General features: G+C 34.4%; 1 protein-coding gene across 1 annotated transcript in view; it reads left to right on the forward strand.

Annotated features, from left to right (window-relative positions):
- Window positions 1-12,521, forward strand: part of LOC110860858 (neuroligin-1) — a 96,419-nt gene that overhangs the window by 56,871 nt on the left and 27,027 nt on the right. Inside the window, exons 4-6 of the mRNA XM_035860690.1 lie at window positions 9,758-9,896; window positions 10,005-10,018; window positions 11,913-12,092. Of these exons, the coding sequence (XP_035716583.1) occupies window positions 9,758-9,896; window positions 10,005-10,018; window positions 11,913-12,092 (333 nt within the window). The remainder of the gene's footprint in view (window positions 1-9,757; window positions 9,897-10,004; window positions 10,019-11,912; window positions 12,093-12,521) is intronic.

Consider the following 12,521-nt stretch of genomic DNA (forward strand, 5'->3'; position numbering starts at 1 on the left):
CTCTGCGAAATATGCACCATGTTAAACATCTCATCACATGTATTTTTCTTACTACAAGGATTTATTTTTTAATGAGAATTATCATTGCGGTCGAATTTTTATGGGAGGACCCCCAAAAAGGAGAAGATCGTGGAGAGTTTGAGCTTTGGTCCAAACTCGAGTGCGTCGGAGGCTCCAGATCCTTTGGCGAAATTACGGCCTTTGTCATTTCGTCCTCGCGTCGGACTGGATAGGATGTGATGGCTGTCCATCTGCTGTGAGCGAGGCGATGATGACGGCAGTTCGACAGCAGCTGGAGTAAGTAAATCCGCTCTACTTACTTTCTATCTCTCTGCTTGCTTGCCTGGTTGGTTGGTTTGTTGGTCGGTGGGAGGATGGAGGAGTTGGAGGTACGAGTATTATTATGGATTTGTTAGAGAGAAAGCCTCAATAATAAGATCTTCTTCCTTTCTCGTCTTAAGCGTGGAGGAGAAAAAATAGAAATACTTGGAACTGGGAGACACTTGAGGAAGTAAAGTGTGAAGTGGACACGAATCGTAATTGTGTGTAGTACTGGAAAGGTGAAAGTATATTTTGGAAATGTGTGTTAGTTAGAATAATAGGTACACAATTGGGGGGGAGTGACAATAAAAGGAAATTCGTTCTGGGTAAGAAAGTAAATTTATATCGTAGGACAAATTCGTACTGCAGGAAAAATTTATATTGTTGGAAACACCTAGAAAAAAATAATGAAACCATTTAAGAAAAACTGGCTTCCGAGGAAAATTGCAAGGAGAATTTGTGCTAGAAAGCTATAAGAATTTGCATTGTTTGGGAAAACCATTTATTTGAAGCTGAAATTTAATTATTTATTTAAGGGCTTGCAAAAGGTACAGTTTTTTTTTGTTAAATCCAGTCCTAATTCCAAAGACACTGATGCATCTTCAGTTGTAAGATGATAGTCGTCCCTTACAACTTATGAGTAGTAGATTATTAAGCGATTTATTTCTTCCTCTCTTTCATGACGGATTACTCCGTTCGTCATATTCCTCACTTTCGCCCAAAAACACACTCCGAGGACGACGTTGTTCACTTCATCTTAATCTCCTTAAAGCCAGTCGTCGTCCAGTTTTGGGATATATTTCACCATCGCCTCGTTCTTATTGATGGCTTTGTTTTCCTACTTTCTTTCGTCGAGTCATCACTTCCTTCCGGTGGGTCTCGTGCGAGGAGTGAAAGTCAAGTCGAATCGACACCATTACTGCGAAAAAGAGAGGAAAAGACAGCAATATTGCCGCTTTATTTCGCCTCGTCCACTTTTATTTTACGAGCGGATTCGAATAGACACATTTTTCCTACTTTCACCTCATCAAGAACGTGTACAAACGGAGAAAGTGGGGAAAATCGGATTTATTTTACTGATGTTTATACTTCCGTAAGGAAAAGGGAACGAAATTAATTTTTTGAAGGGTATGAAACAGTTAGTTGGAAGTAGAAGCAGACGGTAGGAATTGGGCTGGATAGAACCTGTTATTTGTGATTTTTTGCAATTTTTTTGCACATATTAAGACCCCGGAACTACAAGAACTAGAAATATGGTTATTTGTTTTTGACGGTAACAAACATATTGGGCGTACTAACGACAACCTTTAACGAATCTAGCATATTAGTCTTGCATATAGTTTGCCAAGTTTTGCAGAAATTTGTAAATTTCGCGACGAATTTTGGTGGAAAATTGTGCGACTTTTGGTCATAATTAAGCCAGTATTTATACTTCAAAAATTTGCATACTATGGTATGCCGAATGATTTGCAATCTTATTAGTGTGCCGTACAACTCTAAAATGAGATCTGGATGAAATTGCTCTATTAGAAATTTAATTTTGATCAGGGTATTCCGACCCAGGGTTTTACTGGGTTGGGGTTTTGAGGTTTTACTGGGTCGTAAATTAATAAAACCTAGCGGGTTTTACTATGTTAAAGGGGTTTTACTGGGTTTTACTCGGGTTTTACTTAGTTTTATCTAAAATTCAAATAGATAAATCAATAGAATCAGTTTGCAGGTACATATCTAACTCTAATTAAGTACTCTGATTAATATTCCGTAAATTTCTCTATTTATTTCAAATTTTTGTATATGATCTAAAAATCATAATTTACAGCTTAACTTGGAGTTTGATCAAATTCGTATTTGTTTGTGTTCCTGGCGTTTTGAATTGAATTTTTTTGATAAGTCTTGATAAAATTTATTGATTTAGCAAATTGACGTAACATTGTAAGTTTTATTACTTCATCCCAAACATTGAGTAAAACCCAGTAAAACCCAGTAAAACCCCAAAACCCAGTTAAACCCAGTAAAACCCCGGGGTAGTTGTTTTCAGAGTAAAACCCCGAGTTTTTCCGAACCCTGATTTTGATCCATTTAGCGTTTGTGCAAATCGTTGTCGGTTTTTCTCAGATGACAAAAATATCAATTTTTATATTTCTTCATTCACACGTATTTAACTATTTTCAGGTCTAATTACTCTGAAATTATTGTTTAAATATCTGGAAGTAAATTATTAACACTTCGACTTTTAATTTTGACAATTTTGGCGTTACTATGATGCAATTTATTCGATTTTCCTCTTGTGATAAAAACATCTCAGATTGTCATTCCGAAACCATCATGATTTTAGTCAATTAAGTAGTGCAAACTGAAAACAGTCCTGCAGAGCGGGTCAAAGTACTTACCTGACAAAATGATACGTGCTATGTACGTTAATTTTATTACGTTTGGCGTTATTATTTCTCAATTTTTACTTGTAGTTTCTAAATAAAATTTTAACGATTGCAAAAATACCATATAAATTCACAAATTGAAAAATTACACATAAAGCATTTGTGCTTCTTCTATTAATTCAATATCATCAGGAACAATTTTACTAATACTACTAATTTCACACAACACTAATTTATGCTCTCCCATGAGATATTCTATTGTCCTCCAAAAAAAGTGAATGTACACACAATTTTGTAAATTTAGGTCTGTCCAGAATAGTCCAGAATCAACAAACTTGATGGATTCTTGAAGCGAGAAGAATGACATGATTCGACAAGGAGAAATTGCACCGCTTAAAAAAAGAAAGTTGGTCTTTACCTCCCGCCGTCGTCCAGCTCAACTTTCTCCACTTTTCTCCATCCACGTTTCTTTTCGTTCAATGAAATAAATCCTGCCGTGAAAGTTGGGCAGGTTTTCCTTCAAAGATGAATTGTATACTGTGTGCACCTAAGTATTTTCATTCTTACACTCAAAATAAGTTGGTAATAAAATCCTCACCGCGAGAATATTGTAGTCACAACATATGAGGCTCAACCATGCTGGTAAAGAGTTACCACCGAAAGATAGCAATAATTTCCATCAAACTCAAATTTGACACTCTCTGATTTGAATTGCTTACACGGAGGTAAACATTTTTAATCTTGTGGAGATTGTTTTTACCGTTTGGTAACATATCCTTCCTCATCATAACTCACTCAAAACAGTTGGTGACAAATAAAATTGTTACCCCGTGCATCGTGTCATAGGTAAACATTTTCCACAATATAATAATTCCCATGGATATTCGAAATTGTTACCAGGTTTTGTTCAATTTATAACACACACCTGCCAAATTCGAGATTCGTAGAAATTATTACCTTTTTCAGTAGTAATTCTTTAGCAATGTAGTCGAGCCTCACATTTAACTACACGGGGTAAAAAAATTTGTTCCCAACTTTTTTTTAGTGCGGGGCAATGATGGGTTGTATTGTGTCTACCGAAGTATTTTTATTCGTACGGTTTTCCTCGTCTCGTGGTCAGTTAGTTGTGTCCATTATTGGAAATAAGAAAGGAAAAATTTCCCAACCAGAGACGCAGATAAATTGCGGAGAAAGTTTTTTTCCTGGGAAATAGAGGAAATTTTCAAGGATGCAGTTTTGAGGGATTGTTGAGAAGAGACCTATTTTGTGTCTGGCCGGGAAATCAATCGGGATCAGGGAGGAGAAAGTTTAGAGCGAAAGTTGACTGCTTTTCGCCACACGACGAACCAGATGTCAATTTCGTCTGTGGGTCCTGTAAGTTTCTGCTCCGTGGAACAATATCTTTTTGTTGGGATGAAAAACACTTGACTTTATATTTGAATTTTACGATAAAAAGGGAAAGGTGGATTTTTTCAGAGAAATTTTACTTTAATCAAAAATTTGAAAGAATTGCTAGAAAAGTTTTAAATTTTTTAATCATGAAAGAGTATGAATGAAAATTTCGGATATCTTTTGCGCAGAAGGAAAATTGACTATGCAAATTGTACAATTCCAACGCCAAATATATTAGAGGTAAATGTCCAAGTGGGCAAAATCTCGTCTATAGATGAAAGTCCTTTTTGCACCTACATACAAACTAATTGTTCTAAAATTCAGTCAAACATAAAACTGGGTAATATCAATTTCCAAACTAACTATTTTTTTTAATCTGTTGCATTATTACACCAACTATGGTCATTTTAAACTTATTGGTTATTGAAGTAACTAAAGATACTGTGTCTTCAACCCTTAAACGAGTCTATGGAAAATAAATAAAATACAAATTTCGAACAATTTTCAAAATCTCTCGTCAATGTATTCCAAGTTTACTACAAATTAACATAATTAATAGTAATTTTAAAAGTTTACAAAAAATATATTGACTGTAACGCTCCCTATTCTATTGCAAATACCCCGAATATCCACCTTGTAGAATTTTTTCAACAGCAGAAATAAATCATGGCCATATCCCATGGAGAAGGTCGAGTATAAATAATTTTCTCTGATATTTGCACTCATCGATGTGACGTATTGATTTATTTATTTGAAAACGTTACCATGAATGAGGTTGTCCTGTGGTGAAAGCAGTCGAGTCAATTTTGGGTGAGTGGAAAGAAAGCCAAAATGCGGGGGGTTGCTGAAAGGAGAAAGATACACGAAAGAGAAGAGAGGATGAAGGCAATCTAATCATATCTTTTGGATGGGGAAAGTCAAAGAGAGAATTTACTTTTGGTTGAATTTGAGTCAGGGTTTGCAAGAAAACAATTTTTCTGGAAACTAAATGTTGTAGGAAATTTTTTATTTCATTTCAAATGATGTCAAAATGAAAATTCACTCGGATGTTTGTGCAAAATTACATGTGAAAATGCTCTCAATTATTATTCTCAGTTAACACGGCATTTGTAACTCGACTTTTTCATAATATCTCATAAAAACCTAATAGAAATAATAAATTTATTGCCGGTTTAAGTTGGTAAAATTAAAATGGTAACGCGGCATCCTTTCTGCATGTCCCATTTTCTCGTGTGATTGACTAATGTGGGCTGATGGCATTGACACCGCGTGTCCTTTCCGCCTCTTTCGGACACTTCCAGTCACGATCTTGTCACCTTCACCTTCGTCCAACTTTCACTTTCACTTTTGTATCCGGGATAGAAACGCTACGCAACTTTTACGGGAGATCTTACACCGAGATGAAAGGAAGCAGATAATTCGGAAAGGTGATGATGACGAGTGACAGGAACGAAGAAAGTGGGGAAGAAAGGATAAAGGAGAAAGTTGTGCGTGGAGAAAGATGCATATTTTTGAATTGTTTTGTTGTGCTATCAGACTTGTTACCATGAGGTGTAACTTTCTAATTGGAAAATGAGGTTAAATAATTTTGTAACAAGGTTATGGTTTACAGTGCGCTTTTATTTACAAAATTGTGTAGTTTACCGATTTGATGATAAAATTGAAGACTTAATATTACATTTTGCCAACAAAATTTTAGTTCTTCTGAGATTGTAAGGATTTAGTCTCATTTTGCAGTTTGCACGAGATTTTATAACCGATTTGCAGAAATTTAGGTGTTTAATTTTTGTTGCTTTGTATTGAAAAGCAATTTAAATTTCGTTATTAAATTTCGTTATTTAATGTTAGGAAAATAGGCCACCAATTTACATAAATTGCAAAACAATATTTTTGATTTTCCCTCAATTTTAAAATCCCTGCCTTACCTTTTTTTCTTTCCAAATTTTCATCTTACTTCATTCATACTGCCGACAAATTTTGCAGACTTGCCTTATCCCAAATTAAGTAAACTTGTTAAATTAAATTTCATCTCATTCTGCCGACTTTGTCAGAATTATTAAGGTTTAATACGTCGTAAATATAAATTAGTCACGAGGTCCAGCATAATCGCGTCGCTTCGGAGGAAATGGTTTCTGTTGAAGGGAATGGTTTCGTGCGGATTAGAATTGTGTATTTAGTGGCGAAAGGGATAAGAAAGCCCAATTAATTACAGATTAGTCAGCAGTTTAGTTTGTATAATTGTTATTTTACGTTGAGTGAGACTTTCCAAAGTTCAGCCTCGTCACAGAATAAAACGTGAGTTTGATACGTGGAGAAACGGGAGCCAGGTAAGTAACAAGAAGTGCATGACGAAGTAAGTTAGTAACGCGTACAACTTTCCCCGTTAGCAAAATAGTCTCCGTTTTCGGGTTGCTCTGGTGAGGTCATCTTAAAGAAATCACGACATGAAGTCAACCATGGAGCAGGGTGCCTAAAACATATGTGTAACTATTTCTGCAAAATATTGCATTTTTAGCATTACTTAGCGATAACTTGGTGATTATTTAAAATATTTATAATCCTAACCTTGTTGATTAATAACCTACACTACGGAACAGAAGATCGTGGTGACTGCATTGTGGGTCTGTCGATTTTTAATATAATTAAAATTGATATTGTACAAATCGAAATTTCAAGAGTTTTGGGTATCCTTAAATTTAAACTAAACATTGTAATTTTCAATTTTTTGCAACAATTGATCTAACGACAAAAAATTCTATGAATTAATATGCTGTTAAAAATTGTTTACATTGCGACTGATTTATTCTTAGGAGTAGTAATCATCTCTGCGTGACCTGAATTATTTTGCTAAATTAGGTTTGCTATTATTATTTTATCCGAAATCGACGTCAAAGTTTGAACTTTTCTTCAAAGGTAAAAAAGTTGAAATTTTATAATTTAATTGCTCAGAGTGGATATTTTCTCTCCTCTGAAATTTAAATATTTCCTGGAAGGTTCTTCTAACTTGATAAGGAGACAGAAAATTTTGAAAATAAAGCACTTAAACGTGGTACAATTTTGGCATCTTGCTGGTAAAATCATCATGGTAAAATTGCATGTCGGACAACGTTGTTGTTGTTAATCCTTTATTCAAGTGTCAACAGAGATCGATTAATTACAATTTGGTTTACACACCATGGTTCCGTCGTATTCAGACAAAATTGTGAAAAATGTGCCAATAAATTTAACTAGAAAGTTCAAAGTTTTTGAAAATATATCAAAATAGTTAAAGCACAAAAAAAACGCATTTCATTGCATATGTCTATTTCAAAAACAGGAAGCAATTTCGGAACCCTGGAAATTTTCTCGGCCACCCGAAAACAATAATAATAATGAAACGATCCCATTTTATTTATAGCTTGACCAGTAATCGGACCAATTCCAATTCGGTTTTATTCTTCGTCGTGGTTTGTTCTCGGCCCTGTTTTCCTCCTGGTTTGCGAAACGGGCTGTCTCGCGTCGTAAAGTGAAATGTGCACTAAATAATGATGATGAGGAAAAGTTGGTCGTTTTGCTCGGTGAGGAGAAAGCGGACTAATTACACTCCCGCTTTCTCCTCCTTACCCAACAAACCAAATGTGGACAAGGATTTTGTGTGTAATTCAATGAGTTGTGGGGTTCACTGAATAAAGTGGGAACCAAACTGTGACCGACTGAAAACGATCACGTTGAAATTCATAGTGAAATTTGATACTGATGGTACAAAATTTTGGCAAATTATGATAAGGCGAATGATACGTTTGTTTGTAGATTTTACATTGTAAGGCAAACAAGTTATAACACATGCAAAGAGAGAATCTACGGAAGATATATTTAATATCAAACCTGTCGCGTTTCACAAATTTTTTACATGGCGTTAAACTTGACAGATTTTTCTAATAGCGCAAAAATTGAATTGCATCTTTCTGCAAAATTAGCTGTTCCGCAAATTATTCAGATGCATTTATCACTAGAAACTATAATATTTGCATTTAATTTAAAACTTATCTTTTTAAAAATTTAATCACAATATTTTATTTTAAATATTTGTTATATTTGCGTACATGTTAATCATGTAGCATGATAGAACACCTTTAACATAATTTTTGATTTATTAAAGCAATTCATCCAGACCTTGGTAACTGTAAAATCCGTAAATTCTGTAAGCTGACAAACCGTCAGTTTTCCTAATGTTTCGAAGGAAAATTAGCCTACCAATTTTTTGTAGTTTTACCTTTTTCGAGTGAAGATCGTAAAGTGACTCGAACAGGACAAAGAAGCCCTTTTAATAAGTCTTTTTACCTTAGTCTGTATCAAATCGTGGCCTTGTTGCTGCATGATTTACAGTGCGTCAGTAAGACCGAAGCGGAAAGCTTGGCTGGAAAGTAGTAATTACGACTTGTCTTAATTGCAGGGTTTTATTAATAAGCGGGGACAAAGTGAAATTGATTAGAAGGAGAAAGAATGAATGAAACATGCGGGCGATGTAGGAGAGAAATTAGGTGAAGTTTTACTAACAATGCGATCGTGTGAAGTGTAATCCTCCGATTTGATTGAAATTTTGAAATTACGTGGTCAATGTCAATACAACCAACGTTTCTTCAGGCAGTTTGTGCGATGGTCAGGATTTTCCAAAATATGTGAGGGCAAAGCTGAAAAACGGCGATTTTTACCAGGCGGAGGAAGCAAACAAACTTCGATTCCCTGCTAAAAATCTCCCGTGCTAAAAATCGCACATTTTTTAACTTTGCCCTAAAATATTTTTCCAAATTCTGATCATCGCACAAACTGCCTAATGAACCGTTTGTTGTATTGACTTGGACCACGTAATTTCAAAATTTCAATCAAATCGGAGGGTTACACTTCACACCATCGCATTGTAAGCTGATTCACATATTATTCACGTGGATATTTGCAGCCCAGTAAAAATTACAAGAGTAAAAAAATATTATAACCTCACGATTATAATAATTCTTGAATTATGCTTCCAAAATACTATCAAGAAATCTTTGATCACTTTGAAGATATAAATCTTTAAAAATAATTTTAGTAAAACGTTCAACTTCTACTGACAATCAAAATTGGAAAATAAATGTAACCGTTAGTCAATTTATTTTTTAAATATGCAAATTAATTTGACAAGTATTTAACACATTACAAACACCCGAGTTAATTACAACTAAGAATTGGGAAGTAGTTTTAAAAACATTGCAAACTTTACGTAAAATGTTTGCCAAAATTAAAGTTAACTATTGTCATTATTCCAACTTTTTACTTTTTATCGTGATATTGAAGCTTAGAAAAATTCGCTTTTACAGGCTCACTTAAGAAACTAACTTTCCTTTCTGGATGAACAACTAGTTTTGGCATGTCATATTTGAAGCAACGAATTTTTATTTTGGCGTCCACTTATTTGCCAAATATTACGGACACCTGGAAAATTGTCGTTGTCAATGCAAAATTCAAATTTCGAAACGTGAAAAGCGAGCTAGGATGAAGCGTTTATTTTGCACCTGGTTATTAGAATAAACGGTTCTTAAATCGGACAAACTTCATTTTAAATTAAGCCAAAATTTAAAAAAAAAACGTTATTTTGTTATATTAAAAGTAGAAATTCTTCTTAGTTTGAATTTCTTCCTAAATTTCAGACGAATCCCGCCGCGACGCCCGCTACCCGATGGTGCTGGTGATTCACGGTGAGAGTTGGGAGTGGGGGAGTGGCAACGAATTTGATGGGGCGGCCCTCGCCAGCCTCGGAAATCATATCGTCGTTACCTTCAATTACAGGTCAGAGTTAGCGACGAGTAATATAATTCAAGTTAGTATTGGCATAATTGTGTTTGCGGATGTAACGACTATTCATAACTAAATATTTTAAATGTATTTAATTTCTAGGTTGGGACCTTTAGGTGAGTAGCGAAATTATTTGAATTTGTATCCATCCTCGATTGTCACATAAATATATTTCATTCGTTTCATGATTATTTACAAAAAATTGCAATATTTACGAGGTTAAGTTTCCTAAATTTTGAGTCAAAAACTAGGATAAAATTACGTCCCAGCGAATTAGATGGCATCACGTAATAAGAAAATTACATAACGTGGCCAACTCTTATCTGTTAACTGGCGATGAATGAGACCGGAAAACAAGAAATGTACACCTGTCCACCCACTCCATAAAGTTTTCACTCTTAATAATTTGCTAAAACTTTTGTTTGCTCAGAAATGAATACGAAAATTCTTTAAGCAAAAAATATATTTGGAGTTGAACGCCATTATGAGAAAAATGAGAAAATTAATTTAACAAACAAAGGCTAGATGCTTATTTAGTACAAACTTGTGGTAGTTTGTACTAAAATAGCATCTAAAATTTTGAAAAAGGAAAAACAAAAACTACATTTTGCAATAGTACAAGTTTCCAAATAACAAATAATAAAAAAATCTGGAAAACTATTGTGAAAAAATATTCGGAATTATGTATTAATTGACTTTATATTTTTAAAAAATATGAGCTTTCTTGATTGAAATAATTTTCTTGTAATGCTAATGTAACGAACAGACAAATGTTCGAGCTCGAAAAGACTGGATATTTAACGGATAACAAATTACTACTAGATTACCGAAGAGAATACCGGTAAATAAACGGAGTGCCAAACTGCAATTTTTAACCAATCTTATATGTACTTATCAATCTACTGTTCATCCGAAAAAAATGTGACCTTCGCCGACCCAAATTTCTCTAAGAGGTTACCTGGCAGCTATGATTAATTTTAAGGAATATCTTAGCAACTTTTGAATTTTGACACTGACATAAATTTCTGTAATTGATAAAATAACAAAAATACACTGAGAATAAAATGTTAGCAAAATGCTACTGGGCGGTGTCTATATATGACTTCACCGGTTTGTTAGCGATTTGCTACGGAATTGTAGTAAATTTGCTACCACATTTTGACTAACCGTAACAGCGGGGTAATGAAATGCTACAAGATGGTACTACAATGATACTACAATTCTGTAGAAAATCGCTACCAAACCGGTGAAGTCATATATAGACACCGCCCAGTAGCATTTTGCTAACATTTTATTCTCAGTGTAGACTAGCCGCCAGGTAACCTTTTAGAATTTCCAGGGCACATTTTTCTCGGTTGAACAGTAGTAGGATAAAGTTTGTCACCGAATTTTATAGAGTGCATTGTACATAACCAGCTCGACAGCCGTGCACCTCATAAAGTTTTTCGTGTCAGAAAAAGTCTCCCAAAACTGGGCCAACTCTTGTCAAGAGTCACTTTTCCCAATAGAGAAAGTAATTATGATCATATAATTTTCTCTGGTGTGACTTTCACCTGGAAAATTAAGTACAACGTCGTCGTCATCAGATCAGAACCAAGTCGCATTTCAAAAACTTACTAATCGACGGAGAATAAGTAAAGCGTAGGATTATTATTTGAGACGGTCATTCTTTCGTCCCCATCTTAATTTTAGTAAGCACCCAGTGCAGGGAATTTTCGAAAAATTTAATTGTTTTTTTTTCATAAATTTTGCATACAAAATTTGTGTCACAAATTAAGTATGTTGTTCAAAACCTTACAGTATTAACAAAAATGATTGCATTTATTTAAAAATTAAATGTTTTTATTGCAAACCACAACGGTGGAATCAGTAGAATTTCACGTGCAATGTTGCCACCACATGACTAAAAAAATCTATAATTTACCCAAAGAAATATTACAATTTTTCGTAATTAATCATGCACAAAAGTTGGTTTTTTTGATGTCCTTTTCTTCCCCCAATTTTGTGCAGGTTTCTTAAAGACGAGTAACCAGCAGTCGAACTTTGGTCTGCTGGACGTGATCGCGGCGTTGCATTGGGTGAAGGAAAACGCGGACAGTTTTTCCGGGGACAAGAATCGCATCACGCTTCTCGGCTACAGGACCGGCGCCGTCGTCGCCAATCTCCTCCTCGTCGCTCAAATCGCCAAAGGTTGGAAATTTAAGAAGCGAAAATACTGAAATTTATTCAAACATTCGTCATTTACTGTTTCGCGAAAGAGTTATAATGACGTCGTTACCGTGCAAAGCAAATGTTTCCTAAAGTTAGGTTTCGACAAGTACATTTTTTATAATTTAACCATCGATTTTTAATTAATTTTGGATGTTTATTATATAGTTGTTGATCTTCCTTTATAGTACAATGAATTTGACGGTTCTTACTTCTTACTTATGTACAAATTTAGAAGATATACTGGAAACGCATTATATATTAATTAAAATCGGATCTTTTATTTACATAATTACTAATTTTTCTATGAGTATAAAGATCGGCGTAACAATCATACGAATTTACAAATTTATTCAAATTAATCAAATGTTCTTTATTCGTCAGATGTTAAAAAAGTAACAACAATATCGA

The sequence above is a fragment of the Folsomia candida genome, unplaced genomic scaffold (assembly GCF_002217175.1).
Source record: "Folsomia candida strain VU population unplaced genomic scaffold, ASM221717v1 Fcan01_Sc035, whole genome shotgun sequence".
In the NCBI taxonomy this organism is placed as follows: Eukaryota; Metazoa; Arthropoda; class Collembola; order Entomobryomorpha; family Isotomidae; genus Folsomia; species Folsomia candida.